General features: G+C 49.1%; 1 protein-coding gene across 1 annotated transcript; it reads right to left on the reverse strand.

The window, feature by feature from the left end:
- Positions 1 to 3,624: 3,624 nt before the first annotated feature.
- On the reverse strand, positions 3,625 to 21,076 carry MRPL37 (mitochondrial ribosomal protein L37). Its single transcript, XM_027537154.1, has 7 exons — positions 20,661 to 21,076; positions 16,940 to 17,123; positions 16,737 to 16,852; positions 11,307 to 11,492; positions 9,058 to 9,215; positions 5,568 to 5,771; positions 3,625 to 3,820 (listed from the first exon to the last, which is right to left on the reverse strand). The coding sequence occupies exons 1-7, from the start codon at positions 21,004 to 21,006 to the stop codon at positions 3,743 to 3,745; spliced, it is 1,272 nt and encodes a 423-aa protein (XP_027392955.1). The 5' UTR covers positions 21,007 to 21,076; the 3' UTR covers positions 3,625 to 3,742.
- Positions 21,077 to 21,138: the final 62 nt, after the last annotated feature.

The raw sequence follows: 21,138 nt of genomic DNA on the forward strand, positions 1-21,138 counted from the left end.
CACCCAAGGTTTCACCTCCCAGGCTGTGGCCCGTGGCAAACGGCTGATGTGGGACCTCAAGGCCCCATACCTGGCCGCAATTTGGGACTCTGAAAGGCCACCCAGCACCAAAAGCCCTACAGGACCATGGGGCCTCATCTACTCTGCCCGGTCGTGCCCCATTCCCTTGCTCACAGGTCTCTGGGGAGTGTGCCCCAAGAAGCCTCCTGCCACAACCTTCCAAGTCTGTTCCAGGAACGCTTTCCTTCAGATCCTCTGACATACCTTTCTTTCTTCATCATCTTTCCACGTTGGAATGTAAACTTCATGACAGTAGAGACTGTTTTGCTCACTGCTCTCGAACTGGGGCCTTGCTGCATGCCTGACACATACCAGATGCTCCAGGACACCCTGTGGCTGACAGCTATCACCCGGAGTTGAGGAGTGGGGATGGGGATTCTCTGCAGGTTCCCAGACATGTCTGGGGAGAGGGTCCCTAGAACAGTGTGGGCTTCCAGCAGCCAAGCAGGTAGGCCCCACGAGTCGTGATTTGTGGATTTGTCAGAGGGAAGACAGTATGACACACTCAGGTCACATACACACTTTAAGTGACTTTGTCCTGCCGCAAAAGAGGAAGCAGGGAGATGCTGTCTAAAGCCTGAGGTGACCTTGACCTGCTTTTTCAAAGCCTTGGGCCTACTGCTAAGGACAGCCCAGCGAGTCACAGAGCCTCTGGTGAGGACCCGCCCTAGGTCCAGCCTGAGCCAGCCTTGGGAGGGGACAAAAAAGCCTAAAGGGCTGCCTGAAGTAATCTCACCTTTTCACGGGGCTTCTGAAAACCTCCAGACCCCTCTACTTCATGCATCCTGGTCAAATGTGGCCTGTTAATCCCCGAGGAGGCAAAGCCTGAAAGGGAGGCAGGTGCTTTATTCCCACTTTGCAGATGAGGAAACTCAGGATCTGAGAGGAAGCTGGGATATAGGAGACTCTGGGAAATGGCATTCCCTAGTCCACTGAAGCCTGCTGGAAGTGAACCGAGGAGCTTTCTCATGGATCCGCAAGACACTTAAATACACGACAAAATGAGATTACGTTCACATGTGCTCACAGAGTCATCAACAGAATTTTGGTTCCAAACATCTGTTGCTTAAAAGTCCAAGTCCCTATAGTGTGATTTTTATACCAATAATAGGATACCCCCATCCACCTTCCTCCTGCTTCCTTCTTCCAGACTGGGTCTGATTGAGTGAGGCGTCTGTTCTAAGGCCTGAGGCCAAACAGGGCCTGAAGATCACCTGTATTCCTCTGTCCCAGTGTTGAACGAGGAAGGGAAGGTAAGAGGTGGGGAGGCTGAGGCAGGTAGGCATTTGGGATTTGGGGAAGCGAGCACATCTTTGTGGAGGGGGCAGGTGTCATCACATACGAACTTTCTGGCTCTTCACACTACACCACGTGGTGTCTGAGCCTCAACTGCATGGGGAGGATAGAAATGCCAGTCCTGCCAGCCTCACCTCGCAGACTAGCTTTGAGGGGCCTGAAGGGAGACAGCAGTGGGCACCAGCCTCCACAGCTTAGCTCCAAGGTCCGAGGTGACAGACCAAGGCTAGCCACAGGCTGTCCTCACCCCAGGGGCTGGGATGAGTGCCCAGGCCTGCCCTGCAACCCTGGCCCCTTTCCAGGGCTGTCCTCAAGCCACAAGGTCGCCTGCTGACAGCCCGCCTGCTTGCAGCCTCTGTCCCACACGCTCAAGACCCAGGCAGGCTTGGCCCTCTCGCTTCCCATTCTACCAGCCACCGGGGGGTGGGGTGGTGGTGGTTCTGCCCCCTAACCCTGGCTTCAGGCCACCACCGTCACTCACCCAGGAGTGACCGAAATGGCCTCCAGCTGGACTCTGCACAGTCACCCTGCCAACTTGTCCTCCATTTGCCCATAGAATGTTCTTATAAAAAAAAAAATCCCTTTGACTCAGCAATTCTGCTTCGGAATTTATCCAATGGCTGCGCTGGCAGAAGTACTCTAAGATACATGAACAAGGATGCTCACTGCAGCATTATCTGTAATGGCTAACAACTAGAAATACCTCGAATGTCCATCGATAGATATTAATGCCGCTGCTCGGAAGAACAAGGTAGCTCATATGTGCTGATGTGGCAAGATCTGCGATCCCAAGGTATTAGGTGAAGGAAGGAAGGTGTAGAATGGTCTACAGATAGGGTAACACTAGATAACGCACACAGATGCATCCCCATTATACACACACTATGCATACCAAGGTGCCACAGTAAATGAACCCAAGCTGTGGTCACCCCAGGGGAGAACCGGGGCTGCCTCGGGTGGGTGACAACTTGTACCTGGGGAAACCTGAGGTGCCAGCACTCCAGGCCCTTGAGAGCTGGCCCTCCAGCCTCACCCCAACCCTCCCCATCTGTAACCACTCCCTGCTGCTGTGGCATACGTGCTGCCTTCCCAAGTAACCCCTTCGCGTGCATCCACCCCCAGCCCCATCTGTCCTTTTCCTGGTAAAACCTCCTGCTGCCCCTGTCCCCACCCAGCCGAGCCTAAAAGGTACTTTGTAAAGTGCAAGGAGCACAACCTGGGAGCCAGAGACACACGGGGCTGGAAACAGCACCGTCACGTACGCAGCCCACGTGGGCCCCAGGGCTTCCTCCTGTAGCAGGAAGTGTCCCGGCTGCCTGCTCTCAGCAAAGCCACTCAGGAGTCACACTCGGCCCCAACAAAGCCGCCTCACGAGGTCCCTCCTGCGTCGGGAGCAGTGTATCCGCTGACTGGTGACGCACCACTGGTGTTCATGGAAAGGCGCGGCACCTCGGCTTCACGGGGGTGCCCACGGAGCTCGGAATCAGCCAAGGCCTCAGGTACAAACCCATCGAGCCCAGTCCCTCTTCCACCTGATGCCACTACTGTCTCTCCCCATGGGGGCCGATCCCCAAGGCCCTCCCAAGCTTCCCCCAGGAAATCTCCACCTCAGAGTTTCCTAAGGGAGCGGACCTAAAATATCAGCTGTGTGACCTTCAGTGATTCCTTACACTACCTGCGCCTCCTCAACGACGGGGCCCAGAAAGGAGCCCGGCACACAGCAGGCACTCTCAACACTTTTCTTGTATGTGGAAACAACACTTAACCTTAAAAGGGTTCTGTGAGGACTGAACAAGATGCTGTGTATAAGCTGCCTGGACCAGCGCAGGGCCTGATGTTATCTGAACAGAGGTCAGCTGAACCAGGGGTGTGCTCAGTCCATTAACCAAGATACTAGCGGGAAATCTACAATGAATATTCTATTCAGATTTCCTGCAGTCACTGTGGAATGTGTCCACAATTTTAATAATTCCCACAGAACCTAGTGACCATTCCAGAGCACCTAATAGGAAGCAAACGTTACATACAAGTAATCTATAGTCTATAAAACAATGTAAGTCACATTAGCCACAAGTTTTCAGATGATGAAATTGAGACTCAGAGAGAGGAAGATTCTTATGTAAAGTCACAAGATGGGTCACAGACAAAGCTGGGGCAGGTGAGGCTCCAGGGCTGGCCCTTGCAACAGAGGTAGACTCAGGGGCAGGGCCTGTGCGTAGCTCTGGGTGCCCCACCTGAAAGCTCCCCGATAATAAACACAGGATCCGGTGCACCAGAAGGGCTCTTTTATTATCGGTGAGACCTGCAGCTTCAGGCACCATCCAGGCTCCAGGATCCTCAGGAAGAGAGGGGCGCAGGCGGCTCTGGCCTTAGAAGAGTCCTTGGCTCACACAGCACCGTGCAAATACAGAGCTAAAAACTTCCTGAATGTCTCTGGCTGGAAACCAGTCGGCCCAACAGGTTCCTGAAAAGAACACAGCCCATTAGGATCGTGCTACTAGGTTTAATGGCAGCAATTAAAACAAAGGTCGGTTTTATGTAAATCCTAAGCGCCTGGATAATAACTGTTTCTTTCTCCTGCGATCAAGGAGTGCTGGGGAGCTGGTGCCAAGCGATGCTAGGCGGGGGCTGGGCTCGGGAGAAGGACATGAGGCATCTCTGCGCCTCCAGGCCAACTTATCTGCCGACCTTGCCCTGGTCCCTAGTCCCCCTCAACTCAACCACCACGAAAAAGTGTTTCGTTTGCTCCTTTTAACTCCCAGGGACAAGAATCCCTCTCTCATCCCACACACACTTATCAGGCACCTTCTCTGTATGAGAGCTGTGCCCAGCGCTGGAAACCCAATAGTAACTTGAATCTGGCTCCCGCCCTCACGGAGCTTCCAGCCAGGGGTGCAAATAGTGGTGACGAAGGGTGACAGGCCTCACCATGAAGCAGGAAAAAGATGCTAAGAAAGCAGGAGAGAAAACAACTCACTGACTTCCATACAAGAAGAGAACATGAATGAATGAGCACTAAAGGGCACCTAGAAAGGGCTAAGAAGAAAAAGAGAGGGTGAGGCTGGTGGAGGTGGGCTGGTGAGAGGAAGAGATGGGTAAGGAGGAGCCACGTGACCACACCAGGACAGGCCTGGCACTAAGTCACGCTCATGGAAGGAAAAGGCTGAAAGAAAAGGACCTGAAGCCACGAAGGGGACAGAGAGAGAGGGCAACTAAGAGCAAAGATGCGCAGAAGACGGCTGATGTGGCCGCACAGGCGAGGGACAGAGAACAGGGCCTGGGGCCAGAGAGAAGGCTCACACCAGCAGGCATTTCAAGGGCATAGCAACATCAACTAACATACAGATGATGCTCAAAGACTCAACAACCCTACACTAAGCAAGTCTACTCAAGCCCTGCGTGAGACACAGCTGGTGAGCCACAGACCCAGCACTGTACCCGTGCTGCTCTCTCTCACCCCCCAGTCCCGTTCTGTCTTTTACAGGCTTTATCACTGCCTGATACTATGAATCCGTTAAGATACTGTCACTGCCCAGCACACAGAACACAGGCCTGGTCTCAGCCAGCTGAGCACTGGAGGTGCGGCAGTGAGGGATTCCCTATCCGTGGAGTGAAATGAATGAACGCGTCATTCAGACTCGGCCTTCCAGGAGCTCAGGGCGCAGTTTAACGGAGGAGCAGAACAGTGAATAGACAACCGCAGGACAGCAGTGTGACTGCACCGTGATGGGGGCCCCCAGGCTATGGCGACCTACCCGAGGAACTTAAGCAAGGCTGGGACTGGGATGCTGGTCTTTAGGCTACACCTGGAATGACAAGTAAGGACACCCAGATGCAAGAGAAATGGGGGAGGGCGAGTGGAGGAAGAGGGAATGGGGTTTAAGAAGGAAGGCACCTCCTCTATAAAAAGAGCAGCACTTACTAGGATCCTGAGCTGCTCAGGCAACTGGAGACAGAGCCAAGAGGAGAGGGGCGTGGTGGGGGCGCAGAGGGGAGCGCGAAGAGCTGGGCGGGGCCCAGAGTGGAAGGTGCTATTTTAGCTGGCGGGCTGGGCTGAAGCAGCCCTCCAGGCAGACAGAGGTCCTGAACATGAGGTTCCTGAAGCCGGTGCTCCACTCACAAGCACACCCTCCACCCCAAGCCAGGCTCTCTCTGGGGAGGACGAGCCACGGGCCCGGTCCAGTCACCAAGCCAGAGATGGCTGGACTTACCACAACCACCTTCTTTTTGATCACTGGGAGACACCAGAAGTGCTGATAGAGGAGCTGATCGGAGTCCACCCAGACTAGATTCTTGATGCCCTCCTCGGAGGCCAGATCTGTGGTGTTCAGCTGCAGCACCAGGAACTGGAAGACACGCCCATCGGTGCCCACGCTCTGCACGACTACTGGCTGCTCCAAAACCTTAGGGTCGTTCTGAGAGGAAAAGAGGACAAGTAAATGCAATCAGAAATGGCAAGGTATAAGAACAGCACAAAACAGGCAATTTCTAGCTCTGGCCTTTTAAATAACCCCCTACCCCACTGAGTGGTTTTCCTACAATGAAAGATGAAAACAGAAGGTGGAGCTAAGGGCACTGTCCAGGGTAGGCCTTCTCGCACATACCCAGCCTAGCTCTCCCTGGGCTCAGACCAATCGTGGCCCCAGTGTACCTGCTCTTCAACTTGAGCACACTAAAGTACTAATTCCTGCCACTGAGAGGCGACTGCCAGGCAAGCTGCTCAGTGAGGGAAGATGAGCTGGGAGGTTAACGACGGGAAACCCCCCAAACCCATGGTGTAACCTGACGGTGACAATGATGCTTATCAAATGCTGACCTGGAGCGTCAGTGCATCTAATAGACACGATCTCATTCAGTTCTCACTCCATCTGACGGTTGAGGAGACAGACCAGCTGAGGTGGTGACTTGTCTGAGGTCACAATGACATGTGACATCGGCACCCACGGGGCTAGCCCTCAGTCAGACACACCTTCTCTCTGCCTTACTTTATCCCTCAGGGCCGGGCTTCTTGGAATGTCCTAAGCCTGCAGGCAGGCATCTCACCTGGGCTTTGGGCTCTCGAAATGCAACTCAGTGCGTCAGATTCCTGAGTGTCCACTCCAGCTGTGTCAGCCCCAGGCTTTCGCCAGTCGACACGTCTGCTAATTATCTCTTTCAATCAGTGCCACTGGTAACAGTAACATACTAGCAACTATTTACTAAGGGCCTCTCATGTCCTGGGCATCATAGCCGTTTTACAGTCACCTCTAATCTCATAAACCCAGTGGTATATACCCACTTAGGTCTCTTCCCCAGTGGCTCAGCAGTAAAGAATCCGCTGCTCTGCAGGAGCCACAGGAGACGTGTTGGATCCCTGGGTTGGGAAGATCCCCTGGAGGAGAGCACGGCAACCCACTCTAGTACTCTTGCCTGGAAAATTCCATGGACAGAGGAGCCTGGCAGGCTACAGTCCTTGGGGTCGCAGAGAGTCAGACACAACTAAAGCGACTTAGCATGGTACAACACGGCATACACATTTAACAGATGAGGAAACAGATCCAGAGAGACGGTGTAACTTGCTCAAGGTTATCCAGGACGAGACCCAGGCTGTTAAATCTCTTAAAATCTTACTGTCCTGGTTTACACCTAGTGTCCCATTGTATCTGACAGTAGCACCTGTCACTCTCAACAGTATTCCAGTTTTGATGACAAGTCATATGTTCACCCTACTGAGTCTGCAGGAATCCAGTCTGATGACTACTACCCGCTGGACAAAGATTCAATAGGCAGGCCCCGTGAAGCAAAGCATCCTTGACTCAAAGATGCTGCCTACTGCATTCACCGCTCTACGGCTGAATCCGACATTAGGAATAGCTAATGGCAGACCTCAGTGAGGGCCACACTGGGACTGTTGGCCTTAGAAATACCTGTTCTTAGCTGCATGAGAAATAAATAAAAAGAAAAGTACCTCTAAGTGTTAGCTGAGAATCCTGTATTGACTCTTATCTCCCTCTACAGATCAATAAAGCTGCAGGTAGTACATAAATTTCTCAGCAATTTTACCTTTTACACAGAGGCTCTTCCCATAATTGCTCAACTTCACATCCCCAGGAATAATTTGTACCTGGAGGGGCTGGGGGAGGCCTCCTCTCCTACCCAACTGGGTGGCAATTAGTGACAGCATTGCTACCATGTTCTGCTGGCACAGGAGCGACAATGAGCCTGCAGGCCTGGGACCTGGCATGTGACTCTCTCTGCCTCCCTCTCCTGCCCCCCAGTCAGGAGGCAGCATGTCCCCTGAGGCTGGAGAGATCAGGGTTCCAATGCCTGCCTCCCTACTCTTTAGCTGTAGGGTCCTGGGCAAGTTACCTGACCTTCCAGAGCCTTCAAAAAATATGTCAGAGAATAGGAATTAAGATAACCTCCCAAGGACTGGAAAGACACAAAAACGTCACATAAAGATGCAACAGCTGCTAATCTCTAGCTGTGTTACCCTGGGGAAGTTACTGGGCCTCTCTGAACCTCAGTTTCTTCATCTGTAAAATGAAGCTACTAGTATCTGCCACAAGGGGGCTGCTGTAAGGATTAAATAATGCGGTAGTTCTCAAATTTTAGTGTTGTGGTTTTCAAACTTGTGCTTGTACCAGCATCACCTGGAGGGCTTGTTAAAACTGCCTGCCAGGCTCCACTCCCAGAGCTTCTGATGCAGGATGTCAGGTGGTCTGAGAATTCACATTTCCAGCAAGTCCCTTGATGGTGTTCATGCTGCTAACAATCCAGGGTTATATTTTGAGAACCACCGCTATAAGGGAGCCCTAGTTAAATGTTTGGCATGTAGTAGATGCTCAATACAGACAAGGTCCATTCTACTCCCTGTCTCATCAGGCTAACTACACTGTACCAACCCCACCTAGTTCCTAGACCAACGAGGATGAGAAACAGAACATTCGAGTTCACTGCTCCTCCAGGAGGGCGTTGGGTTCTAATCAAGACCTGGGAGCCTGACAGCAGCTCTCAAAAACATTCTTCCCCTCCCACCTTCCAACACACACACAAAACCAGGGTTCTGGCGTCCCAGACCTATGTGGGGACTTCGGGAAGCAGTGCTATTCCCTGCCTGGAGGCCTTTGCTCCCCGGCCAGGCTTTCCTCCAATCGTGGGACGGCATTGTGTAACAACCACTCAGCTTGCGTTCTGTAACATCTAGGTCCCTGAGACCTGCTCTTAGAATCAAGGGGTGACCATCCAGGTGCTATGTTGGGTCTTCAGAACCTGTCCTCAGAGGGCAGGCAGGCCTGGGCCATCCCCTGCCTTCCTGATAAAGCCCTGTGCTCGGGCTCCGTTAGTGCAGTTTAAGGCCGTGTGCTGGAGGACATATAACTGAAGCCTCCGGAGTTGAGACCATCTGGTCCCAATCCTCTCTCCACCACTTACTGTGTGTAATGCTGGACAAGCTGCTCATTAGCTTTCCTGGGACTCAGAAGTATAATCTGAAAAATGGGGATCACAGTGAAACCTTGTGGGCCATCGTGATGAGGCATCTTATGTAAAGACAGACACACTGTAGGTCCCCAACAGACGGCAGGGTGAGTGGAAGTGCCTCTCCCTGAAACTCTTTGGTCAAGCCAAAGAATTCCCTCCACACTTCCTTTCCTTTGAGCAGGGTAAGGCAGGAAACCGACACAACGTAAGGCAGCTCGGTGGTCTTCCCCACATACATACCCCATACAGGAGCCGGGCCTGAGCCAGCGCGTTGCCGAAGGCAAACAGGATCATCTTGGCCCGCAGCTGATCTGGCTGAAAGCGGTGTGCTCGTAAGTTGGCTGACTCCAGCAAATACAAGGTGTGGGGACAGGGGTAAGGATAGCCCTCTCGGAATCCTGCAAGACACGTCATCATGTGGAGGGACAGGTTACCTGGCCCACCCAAAGCCTCAGGAAAGTCAGCCCACCTTAGCTTAGTGCCAGACACTACATATTTTGGGTTTGTTTTTTCCTTTAAGATTTTGTTGTTGTTGTGGACTGTTTTTAAAGTCTTCATTGAATTTGTTACAACATTGCTTCTGTTTTAGGTTTTGGTTTTTTGGCTAGAAGGCATATGGGATCTTAGCTCTCTGACCAGGGAGAGAACCTGCCTCGGAAGGTGAGGTCCTAACCACTGGACTGCCAGGGAAGTCTCTAATCTGGCCTGCTTTTGAAAACAAAATTTTTACCAGAGCACAACCACACCCACTCATCTACATATCTATTAAATAGCCGTGACAGAGACTATATGTGGCCTACAAAACCTAAAATACCATTTGGTTCTTTATAGAAAATGTTCGCTTACCTGTTCCAGGTAATTCTTGCCGGCTAGCTCTAACCCCACCCCTTTCTCATTCAATCAAGCACACAGATGACAGTGATATTAGAAAGATAACCTGAAACCTATGTGATTACTTTTTTAAAAAGCAAATCACTTGCAAAATACTTCATTATTAGTAACAAACGGGGTCTCATAGAATCCAAGTTCAGCACTCGTCCATCTCAGCCACGATCCTGCCGGGTCACTGTTTCTTCCCTTGCATGGCCGTGGGCAAACTCTCGGAGGCTGGAGGCTTCTATAGTGAAGGACCGGGATTGGCAAAAGTGGACGAAATAGAGGAAGAAAGAGGCTGGGAAAGTGTGGGCTCTGAAAACCCCAGGGGAGGGCATCACTTAAGGGAGACCCGACTCTCCTGTCTGCCTCAGTTCCTCCGCACGTGCGAATACGCATCACTCAGCACTCACTCTGTACCAATCTCTAAGACAGGTACCAGGGACAGAGCCCACACGGTGCCTGTCACTGCCTTTGAGGAGCTCACCAAGTCTAGAGGGGAGACAGACGGGAAAACTGATCACATCCACGCAGAGGGACATGTCAAGACACGAGGGGAGCCAGGGGGCTGGGTGAGGACAGATCAAAGAGCCCTGACCAGACTGCGAGGTTGTAGAGCATTTCTGGGAAGAAGTGAGTCCGAAGGAAAACCATGACAGATGAGTAGTTATTTAGCTGAAGAGAAAGAGGGGTGAATGGTCAGAGCGCAGGCAGAGGGAAAAGAAAGTGCCAGAGCACGGTGGTGAGAAAAGGACAGTGAATACAGGGAGCCCGTGGCGGGAGGAGACAAAGATGGGGCTGGGGAGGAGACAAAGATGGGGCTGGAGAGAGGGGCAGAGGGCTGATGTGAAGGCCCTTGTGTGATAAGCCAAGGAGTTCAAACTTTATCCAACAGGCAGTGGGGAGATGGGCATGAAGAGCGATGGGATTAAATCCGCATTCTAGAGAGTCGACTCTGGAACTGTGAACTAGAGAGAGAGAGGAAACAGCCCAGGTCACACTAGCCCATTAAGAGACTGGGGTAACGGGCTGGTGAGAGACCCTGGGGACTGACTGAGGCATAGCTGGAAAGGAAGAGAGGCTGAGGAGGAAGACACTGCAGTTCATAATGACTGCGTGGACGGCAGGAGCTGCAGGCCCGTCCAGGCCAACTCCCTAGTTTCTGTCGTGTCTCAGTGGGGAAGTGGTGGTGCTTTGTTCAATGGAGGTGGGATGAATAGCCCGATTAAAGGACTATGAGCTTCCTCCATCCTAGTAGAAGGTTGGCCAGAGTTTACAGGGTGCACACAGAGGGGGTATCTTTCAAGAGAACTATAAATAAAGGAAACATTTGATGCCTGGTCAAAAGCCCCTCAAGCCACCCATTAAAACTGATGCAACAAAATGACTTCTTAGGGGTCAAAAGTAAAGTCACCCTCTGAATCAATCACAATCAGCAAAGTCTTCGTTTCCTTAGGGTTAACAACACCTATCTCACGGGGCTGCTACATGGCTCTGAGGAGAAAATGCACATGAGATCCTAATACATAGAAAGTACTCAATGTTTCCTTTCTCTCGGAAAAAGCCTGTCCCTCATCTGCATGCTGCCTAAAAGTCAAAGGCATTTTGATACTTACCCGTGTCATCATTCACATCATAAATATGGCATTCCTGAAGGCTGATAGTGGGAGATATGGGAGAGAAAGTCTCGAGAACATGATTCTTAGTAGCTTCAACTTCCTCTCGGGAGGCAATGGGAGGCAGAGGATCCTTGGCATTCAGCTGGGCTCCACTGGAACCATGGACCTGAATCAGAGTAGACTCTAAATGGGGAGAAAAGCGGTTAGTCTAACCTGGTTTAAAGCCTTAGCTAGGCTAAGTCAAAAGCTTTCATCCTGCTATGCTCCTCAAGCCTTTTACAGCTTCACTATCTGATCTGCCTCATCACAGAAAACACAACTTTGGAGATTCATCCTTGTGCTTATCATATAAGCCTCCTTCTCTTCATGTCTGGGTGCCATCCTCTGCCTCTGCTACGCCTTGGAGTAGACAAGTAACATCAGATCCAAAGACTGAGTGGCCAGGCTGAAGTCACAGAAAAAGCACTTAACAGGACTGGAGTTCAATCTAGTGATCTTCATTCTATAGACTAGAAGGGGACATGAAGACAAGACGGTGCAGGAAGGACCTGAGCTCACCTCCCCTCACAAAAACACCGGAACAACTAACTGCAGAACAACTATCATCAAAAAGGATTGGAAGCTACCAAAGAAGACATTCTATTTACCAAGACAAAGACAAGATGGTAGGAGTGTTACATTTGTGACATAATCAAATCCCATACCCACCAAGTGAGTGAGACACAAACTGGAAAATAATTGTATCACAGAGGTTCTCAAGTTCTGAGCCCTACAAAAGGTTCCTCCGCCTGGGGGTCTGGCATCAGGAGGAGGAAGCCCCAGGGCATCTGGCTTTCAAGGCCAGCAGGGCTTGACTGCAGAATCTCAAGAGGGATGGAATAGAAACAAATGCCACTCCTGGAAGGTGGATGCAGGGTCTTCTAAGAGGACCAGGACCCATGGGAAAAAGCACTGAGTTCACAGGATCCTAGGCCAGACCTACTGCTGACCTTAGAGGGTCTCCTGGGGGGGAGGGGGTTGGGGGGCAGGGGCAGCTGTGGTCAGACTGGGGTCAAGGAAACCCATGGTGGAGAGGTACTGGGGAGTACTCATTTGGTGTGAGCTGTCCTGGAGGCTGCCATTTTGATGCCAAGTCCTGGCCCCACCCAACAGCCCATATGGGACCCTCCAGTCAAATAACCACAGAGCAGGAACACAGTCCCACTCATCAGCAGACAGGCTGCTTTAAGTCTCCCTGAGCCCACAGCCACCTCTAAACACACCCCTGGGCACAGCCCTGCCCACCAGAGGACAAGCCCCAGCTCTACCCACCAATGGGCAAGCGCCAGTCCTTCCCACCAGAAAGACTGCACAAGCCTGAAGCCAAGACCAGATACTATAAAACTCAGAGGAAAACATAGGTATTAGGTTGGTCAAAAGGTTTGTTCAGGTTTATTACAGAAAAATCTGAACAAACCTTTTGGCCAACCCAATAGGACACTCTGTCATGAAATGCAATAATACATTTTCCTATCCATTTCCTAATGAAAACAAACCAGAACCTATTCAAACTTAAAAGGTTTTGCACAGCAAAGGAAACCATTACAAAAAAAAAAAAAAAAGACAACCCACAAAATGGGAGAAAACATTTGCAAACAATGCAACTGACAAGGGATTAATCTCCAAAATATACAAATAGCTCATGCACCTCAATATAAAAAAAAAAAAAAACCCAATCAAAAAATGGGCAGAAGATCTAAATAAACGTTTCTCTGCAGAAGACATACAGATGGCCAGAAAGCACATGAAAAGATACTTAATATCAGAGAGCTCAGTAGGTAAAGAATCTGCCTGCAATGCAGGAGACCTGGGTTTGATTCCTGAGTCAGGAAGATCCCCTGGAGAAGAAAATGGCAACCCACTCCAATATTCTTGCCTGGAAAACCCCATGGACAGAGGAGCCTGGCAGAATACAGTCCATGGGGTCCCAAAAAAGTCAGACATGACTTACTGACCAAACAATCACTAATTATTAGAGAAATGCAAATCAAAACTACTATGAGGTATCACCCCACACCAGTCAGAATGGCCATCATCAAAAAGCCTAAAAACAATAAATGCTGGAGAGTGTGTGGAGAAAAGGGAACCCGCCTACGTTGTTGATGGAAATGTAAATTGGTACAGCCTCTGTGAAGAATGGTATGCAGGTTCCTTAAAAAATTAAAAATAGAGCTACCATATGATCGAGCAATCCCACTCCTGGGCATATATCCAAAGAAAGCCATACGTTGAAAAGACATATGCACCTGATGTTCACTGCAGCACTATTTACAATAGCCAAGATAAGGGAACAACCTAACTGTCCATCGACCCGGATTCTTTACCACTGAGTCACCAAGGAAGCCCTACAATGGAATGTTACTCGCCATAAAAAAGAATGAAATAATGCCGTTTGCAGCAACACGAATGGACCTAGAGATTATCATACTAGCTGACATCAGACAGAGAAAGACAAGTATCATACGACATCACTTATATGTGGAATCTAAAAAATGAGCTCATTTACAAAATGGAAACAGACTCACAGAGTCAGAAACAAGCGAATGGTTACAGAAGGGGAATGGTGGGGGGAGAGAGAATTAGGCAGTTGGAATTAACATATACACACTGCTATATATGTAAAATAGATAGTCAGCAAGGACCCACTGTAAAAGCATATATGGGGAAAAAGTCTGAAAAGAAAATATGTATACATATAACTAAACCATTTTGTTATACACCTGAAACACAGTATTTTTAAATTAACTATACTTCAATAAATAAATTTAAAAAAAAGATTAGTTAAAAATAAAGCTTTTATCCTAAAAAATAGAAAAGAAAAACCAGAGAACTTTGGTTAAGGTGTTACTCCTGAGTTTCTTGAGAGGGACTGACCAGTGCACTCTTTGACCTGTGTTCTTTCCAATGAACCGAGAGGCCTGGTGATCTCTGTGGGCTCAGAGGCTGCGGGTTCAGATCTTCCCAAGCACCTGCTCTGCACTGGGGACCAGTTTGAACTCCCTTGAACAGAGAGTCCCTCTCAAGGGCTGACGAGGGAGTAAGTGCTCCAACAGTGGGAGACAGCAGAGGTGGGGAAACCGACCTCCTCTGGGAGGCCTGGGAAGCTGCCTGAAACGCCTTCAAACTTGCTTCAGAAAGATGGATAAGAGCAGAGCTTCTCAACTTGGGTGCTGTCCACATTTCAGGTAGTTCTTTGGTGAGGGAGGCTGTGCAATGCACTGTAGGTATCTGTCAGCACCCTGGCCTCTGCCCACTAGATGCCAACAGAACGTTCACTGCCAGCCCCGGCTCTGCTTCAAGTCAGGACAAACAGAAATGTCTCCAAACAAAGCCAAATCTCCCCTAGAGGATTAAACCACCCTTGGCTGAATACTACTGGGTCAGAGTTTGCCAGGCAAAGAAAAGGGAGGAAGGTGTTCCAGTGAAGGAGCCCTAATATGTTCCACGGTCCAGAAGCCTGCTGCTGCGTGGCAGAGCTCAGGGGAAGTCAGCACAGATAACTGGAACACGATACAGTAGGAAGGATGGAGAGAGAAGTACTGAGACTACAGGCTAAGCCGAAAGGCTGCTAAACCCAGGAAAAGGGTTCAACTGACCTCAGTCACTCGGAGTTAAAAAAATGAGCCAGTCAGAAAGCCTCACTTAAGTCAGATGAGCATACTTGCCACAAGGAGACACAGGTGCATGAGGAAGCGAACGCACATCTGCCTAAGCAGCAAGCCTGCCGCTGTGGACGTGAGCAGATCCCCGTCACAGAGGTGCCCACAGGAAGAGGAACGCCATCTAGAAAGCCTCCTGGACAACGGCCTGCTACGGACTCCCCACAGGGGCAAATTTTTCTCTGAAGGTCCTTGAGTTTTCAGAAATACAAATTAAATACTACAATCACAATGTGATGGGAATGGACCAACGCTGCTGATGCTGTATGTCTAAAAACTGGTCTGACCAACAGCACTGTCATTTAATTAACATGCGTCCTCCCTTACTGGCTGTGCAAAAGGGGATACTACATCTGTGGATGGATAAACTCTGACCCACCTGGTAAAACACCTCATACCCACACTTCAGGAACAGTTTTCTCAAGTACTTCCTGTTTCTTCGCATATAATCTGCAAGGAAGATAAATGTGCCTGGACCTCTCGTAACCTTGGGTTTTAGATTCTCCCCACAGAATACTCTACTGTGGTTTCCAATTCAATTCCCTCCACATCCCTTCTCCAGTGACAGCTCCAAATGGGGCAGTTTAATTAGAGGTAATACTTGATAATGGGCCAACAAGCACTCCTCTATTAATGAGGTTCACTAATTTCCTTAGTGGTGCCATTACCTCTGCAAAGCTGACTCTCTGCCAGGAAGTCCATACTCACAGGGGCAAACTGGTGAAGCCTGACCAAGTTGATGTCCTAAAAACCCAAACTGTTCCACAGCTGGTTTCCCTGCTCCAGGGTTCCACCCAGGACAAACCCTGTGTTCGGAACATCCCTACCTAAAACATCTGGGATCTGGTATTGATTCGCCCATCCCTTTAGTCAGCGCTTGTTGTGTGGCACGTTAGATACTGCGGACAAAGAAGGCACAGTCTCTATCATCAGAAGTTCACAGTTTAGTGGGGCAGATAGAAAAGGTACTAGATAATCACCAAACATAATACAGTATAATGTGTGCTATGACAAAAGTAGGCCTATGGACAAAAGGAGCAGAGAGCTGATCTGTGGATTTGCATGAGATGTGGGCTTGAGCTAAATGATGCGGACAAGGAGAAATTAGTCAAATAAGGAAAATAGAAAAGAACATTCCCTGCAGAACATATAGCACGTGCATACGCAAAGCTTGATGCCCAAAAGCGGCAAGTGGCCAACAGGGGAATGGAGGTGGGGACGGCAGAGAGAGATAAGACTAGAAAGACCAGCTGGTGGCTAAAGCCCAGAAGACCTGGATACCACCATAAACTGTTCAGCTATTAGGAGACAATAAAAGATTTGACCCAGGGGAGGGACAGAGAGAACCTGCACTTTAGAAAGATCACTCTAGCAGCTCTGCAGAAAGTGGATCTAGAAAAGGAAAAAAGCATGAGAGTAAGAAGGCTCTTGCAGTAGAATATGAGCTTTGTGAGTGCAGACTGTGTTGTAACTTATGGTCAACATTTAGGCACTTGGAGGCACTCAACTGATATGGTGTGAATTAAGTCTTGGAAAGAAGTGAATAAAAGAAAGAAAGGCTGGGCAAAAACTAATGACACTGAGGATGTGTCTGAGCCACAAATTGGACCATGAAGGATGGCAGTGAGAGTAAGTATGGCAGCAAGGATGGGAATATAAGCTGGAGGTGGGGCTGAGAGTAGAAAGACAAGGGACAGACAGGGTCTTTCTGGTGTACAGGAGGACTAACCTCGTTTCCAGGTGGTGGATAACATGTTCTTTTGGGCACAGATCCGCCTGGCCAGAGAAGGATGCTTGAGAATCTGGGATTTACACAGCTGGATCAGGCTGTCCACAATGACTGGGCTTGGAGAAAAGAAGAGACATTTGGAGGTATAAAGCTGACTCCAAGATTCATCAGTAGGAAATCTTACTGACTTGGGGGAAACTTACCAGTACGTCTCTCTCTTGGGGATGTCTTCAGTAGAGTGCCAGAGACGAGCATGAGAGATCACATTCAGAACGCGTTCATCTTGGTTCTCTATGTGGTTCCTCGGATTGTCAGCAAGGCTAAGCACTTTCTCAGGAAGGCCTTCTATTAACTTGGTCTTGGTAAGCCAGAGGGCCTGCTTTACACCTTTAGGGTCATCAATCATAAAAAACAAACACTAAAAAAAGATGATTCAGGAAAAGATGCTTATGCCTGCCCAGTAGCATTTTGGGGAAAGAGCAGCCTTGAGAGGGAGATGGGATTTGTTCTGACATCTGAGGGGACAGAACTAAAAATAAAGAGCAGAAGCCAGGAGAACCAGATTTCAACTCAGCTCCAGGAATGACCATCTGCTTAAAAACAGTTAACAGTTGATTGACGTAGAGTACTCGCCACAGGAAGAATTCAAACAGCTATTAAAATGGCTGAGATCATGAGACTGAACCTCGCAGGCAAGGGTCGTTTGTATTCTGTCTGTAGGTATAGAGGATTCAGACCCTAGCATACAAGCCTAGATCAATAGATGCCAACCCTCCAAAACCTAGATCCCTTCTATTAACCCATACCCTAGCCCCGAATGGAAAAGCTCATGTCTGCCAAATATACTTCATTCAATAGATATGGGCCAAGCATTAAGCACATGCTGCTTTATCAAGGGAAAGAAGCTTTCAGAAATAAAGGAAATATCTTCTGGATCATGAATAACTTGAGGAGCGCTGAGTTTGGGAGCACCAGATAATTTTTCGCATCTACCTCTGAGATTCTGTAACGAGCCATTTTATAAGCAGAATTTTGTATGAAGAGGCCATATGAACTGTACTGCTATATTTGTCAAAAGAATCCTCAAGATGTTTTTCAATTTATTATACTGGGTCCTCCGAGGCCTTCTGAACTTCTCTTTGGCCTCCATACAAGAAGGGTGAGCTTTACCTGGGTAGAGTACTATTTTGTCTTTTGGACACGGTGAACTACGTTAACTCAAAATGTTTCTCTATATCAGGGGCCAAATTTTTTCTTAAAGGGCCAGACAGTAAATATTTTCAGCTTCTGGATATAGTCTCTGTCATAACTACTCAGCTCTGCCACTCTAGCACAAAAGCAGCCATAGGTAACAAGTAAACAGGTGTGCTTGGTTTATAGAAAAAAGCAACAGGCCTGGTCAGCTGACCCCATCTCTGTACCATCTGTTGACTGCCAGCAAGCTGAGAGCCAATACTGGTGCTCCCCTATATAAGTACAACCTCACAGAATGGATTTTTTGTACTCACCTCACTGTTTCTACGCTCATCTCCTCACCTATTTTTAATTTACTCTGGCTGTACTATAAAATTTCTATAAGATGCCCAAAATGCTTCTCAGGAAAAGGAGTAAGAAAAAAGATTTGATCCAGAGTGCTTAGTCTTTAAAAACTAATTTAACCACCCTACTCTCAGCAGGATGGGGCTGCAGTGCCAGGCAAACTCCCTTGCTTCATTTTCCCCAAAACCTACTTCCCTAAAAGAGGAAGAGGCATAGACATAGGGGTCTAAATTCTGCACTGGGTCCACATACCAGTCCTCTAACTCTCAAAGTTAACACTGTGTTCTTTTTAATGACTGTGTCCATCAGTTGGCAGAGCTCTGGTGACTTCTGTGATTGGCAGGCTACTCATTCCAGTTGAAAAAACATCACCTGACTCAGGAACACATCTTCATTTGAAAAACTATGGGATTAAAGCAAACCCAGAACACTTTGAAGGAAAACACCCTCAATTTCTCTTGTGGTGACAAATGAAAGGCATTGAAGCTTTTTACTGTAAGGTTCATTATACATCAGAAACACAAATATTTAGAAATTTAACTTCCTGATTGTGTGGTACAGCAGAAAGAACCCTGGACTGGGGGTCCGGTAACCCAAGTTTTAGTCCCAACCCTGCAACTGTTCCTAGAACTTTAAAATGGATAAAATATTAAGAATTTATGATTCACTAGTATATGAATCAGAGAAGGCAATGGCAACCCACTCCAGTACTCTTGCCTGGAAAATCCCATGGATGGAGGAGCCTGGTGGGCTGCAGTCCATGGGGTCGATAAGAGTCGGACATGACTGAGCAACTTCACTCTCACTTTTCACTTTCATGCATTGGAGAAGGAAATGGCAACCCACTCCAGTGTTCTTGCCTGGAGGATCCCAGGGATGGGGGAGCCTGGTGGGCTGCCATCTATGGGGTCGCACAGAGTTGGACACGACTGAAGCGACTTAGCAGCAGCAGCAGTATATGAATAATACCATCTACTCTGTGCCAGGAGCTTTATCTACAAGTTGGATGGGATTTCATGACATGGAGGATGAAACTCAAGAGAGATGAAAGGCTTTGTTTCAAGTCTCAAACCTCGTAAGCGATGGGACTGGGAGGGGAACCTTTACATTAAAGCCCAGGATCTCTCCATTACCCCAATCTGCTTCTCTAGCTCTATATCTTACAGAATTTTATTATAGACTTTACAGAACCTCTCTGCATACGGTGAAAGCATAGGGTATGTTTTCAGCCTAGTCAAACAAGTTATCTTTAACTTCTAAAATACATCTAATGCAATTCATCTACATAGTAATGTTACTGGGATCACGCAAGGGTGACAAGTCTTGTGAGGTCCTTCAGAGCACCTTGCGAGGACACTGGAAGTGTTTAAAGGCTGAAAAAAAACAGCTTTCAGTTATCAGGAATGGGTTTGAGCAGCTTAAGAGGCTGGCCAGTTGACTTCTCCCCAAACCTAGGATTTTTTTCTCTGGCTTAGTCCCCAGACCCTGCCAAGTCTCTTTCTTCCCTAATTACTTATTGGAAAATTCTGTTCCCACTTACCTGGACCATTTTATGTTTTCAGGACCTGTCCTAACCCCAGCCTGATTTAGGGACTAAGGAAGAATGAGTTGGAAACAATGGGTAGGAGAACTGAATAGAGACCGTCCTCCATGGGACTCTGGAACATAATTTCTAGTACTAACCCCAGACATACAGATGGTTTTGGCTAAAGTCATTCTGACCTGTCCTTTGTAAGAGTGAAAGGGTGCAGAGGGACTAGATGGTTTTTAGGTCCAGATCTTTTCCCTCAAAACATCTCAGCTCTGACCTCTGACAAAGGTCACTGATCTGGGAAACCAGGGGTGTAGCCCTGGCTTCACTAGATACCCACAGCGCACCTATGAGCAAATCACTGCCGAATCACTCCCCTCCGTCACAGTTACCAATCCTGTGAAAAGACGCAATAGGCCGGCAGGTTAAGCACTGTTTCTGCCGTCTCTATGCACTATAATCCTCCATCTAATTCTTAAACAGTTACATCTCCAGGGTGCAAAAGTTGGGTCACTGTGAATCACCTGGTCAAAACCACTCATTTCACAGGAGACAGAGGCTCAAGAAGCTTCAGTCACTTACACCAAATCACACACACAGTGAGAGGCAGGGCTAGGCCTAGAAACCACGTCTCTTCACTTGGCCACGAAAACTCTAAAACTCCCTCACACATGCTAGTCTTTACATCCCACTTAATCCTGACAATTCTCAGAAATGAGACTCAATACCGGGCCCATTTCGCAGACGAAGAAACCGAGACCCACAGTTTCAAAGTCTTGCCCAACCCCACAGAACGTCGGGGTTACTGCTGGGTAAAGGAACAAGGTCTGCTCCCGGCCGTCCTGGGACCTCACCCTCGAGGAGGCGGCAACGCTGGTGGAAGATGTAGCAGACCTCATCCTTGTATAGGGGATGCTCCTGCAGCGGGGGCAAGCGGCGGAACTTCGGGTGCGTCCAGCCGGGGTCCCAGGGCGGGAAGACTGGTCGTGCCAGCCCGGGCATAAAGTGCATCTTCCCCGCGAAGGTGATGGGCTCCAGTCCAGGAATCTCATACACCCTGTCCAGGGGAGGAGGCTCCGGCTTTCTCGTGGATCGCACGCCCCACTCGTACGCCCCGCGTCTCGGGACCCCGCAGCCCTCAAGGCCGAGCCCCCAAGGGCGAGCCAGCACCCGCCTCGCTGGCCCCGACGCCAACGCCATGCCAATCTGCTCTCAAGACCTCCACCTGGACGCCGCCATCTTCCCGCCCGCAAGGCCTGCTGGGAACGAAAGGGGCCGACCGACAAGGCTCTTTTTACGAGTGGCAGATCCTTTAACCAATCACCGCCAGGT

Source organism: Bos indicus x Bos taurus, chromosome 3 (genome assembly GCF_003369695.1).
Source record: "Bos indicus x Bos taurus breed Angus x Brahman F1 hybrid chromosome 3, Bos_hybrid_MaternalHap_v2.0, whole genome shotgun sequence".
Taxonomy (NCBI): Eukaryota; Metazoa; Chordata; class Mammalia; order Artiodactyla; family Bovidae; genus Bos; species Bos indicus x Bos taurus.

What these genes read in the sequence shown, in the direction of transcription:
- MRPL37 (XM_027537154.1), bottom strand. Translation starts at nt 21,006, where the DNA reads ATGGCGTTGGCGTCGGGGCCAGCGAGGCGGGTGCTGGCTCGCCCTTGG. An exon ending in AGGCCCGGCTCCTGTATGGG is followed by an intron (nt 5,772 to 9,057) that starts GTATGTATGTGG and finishes TTTTCCTCTCAG; the next exon opens with AACGACCCTAAGGTTTTGGA. An exon ending in TCAAAAAGAAGGTGGTTGTG is followed by an intron (nt 3,821 to 5,567) that starts GTAAGTCCAGCC and finishes TGTTCTTTTCAG; the next exon opens with GAACCTGTTGGGCCGACTGG.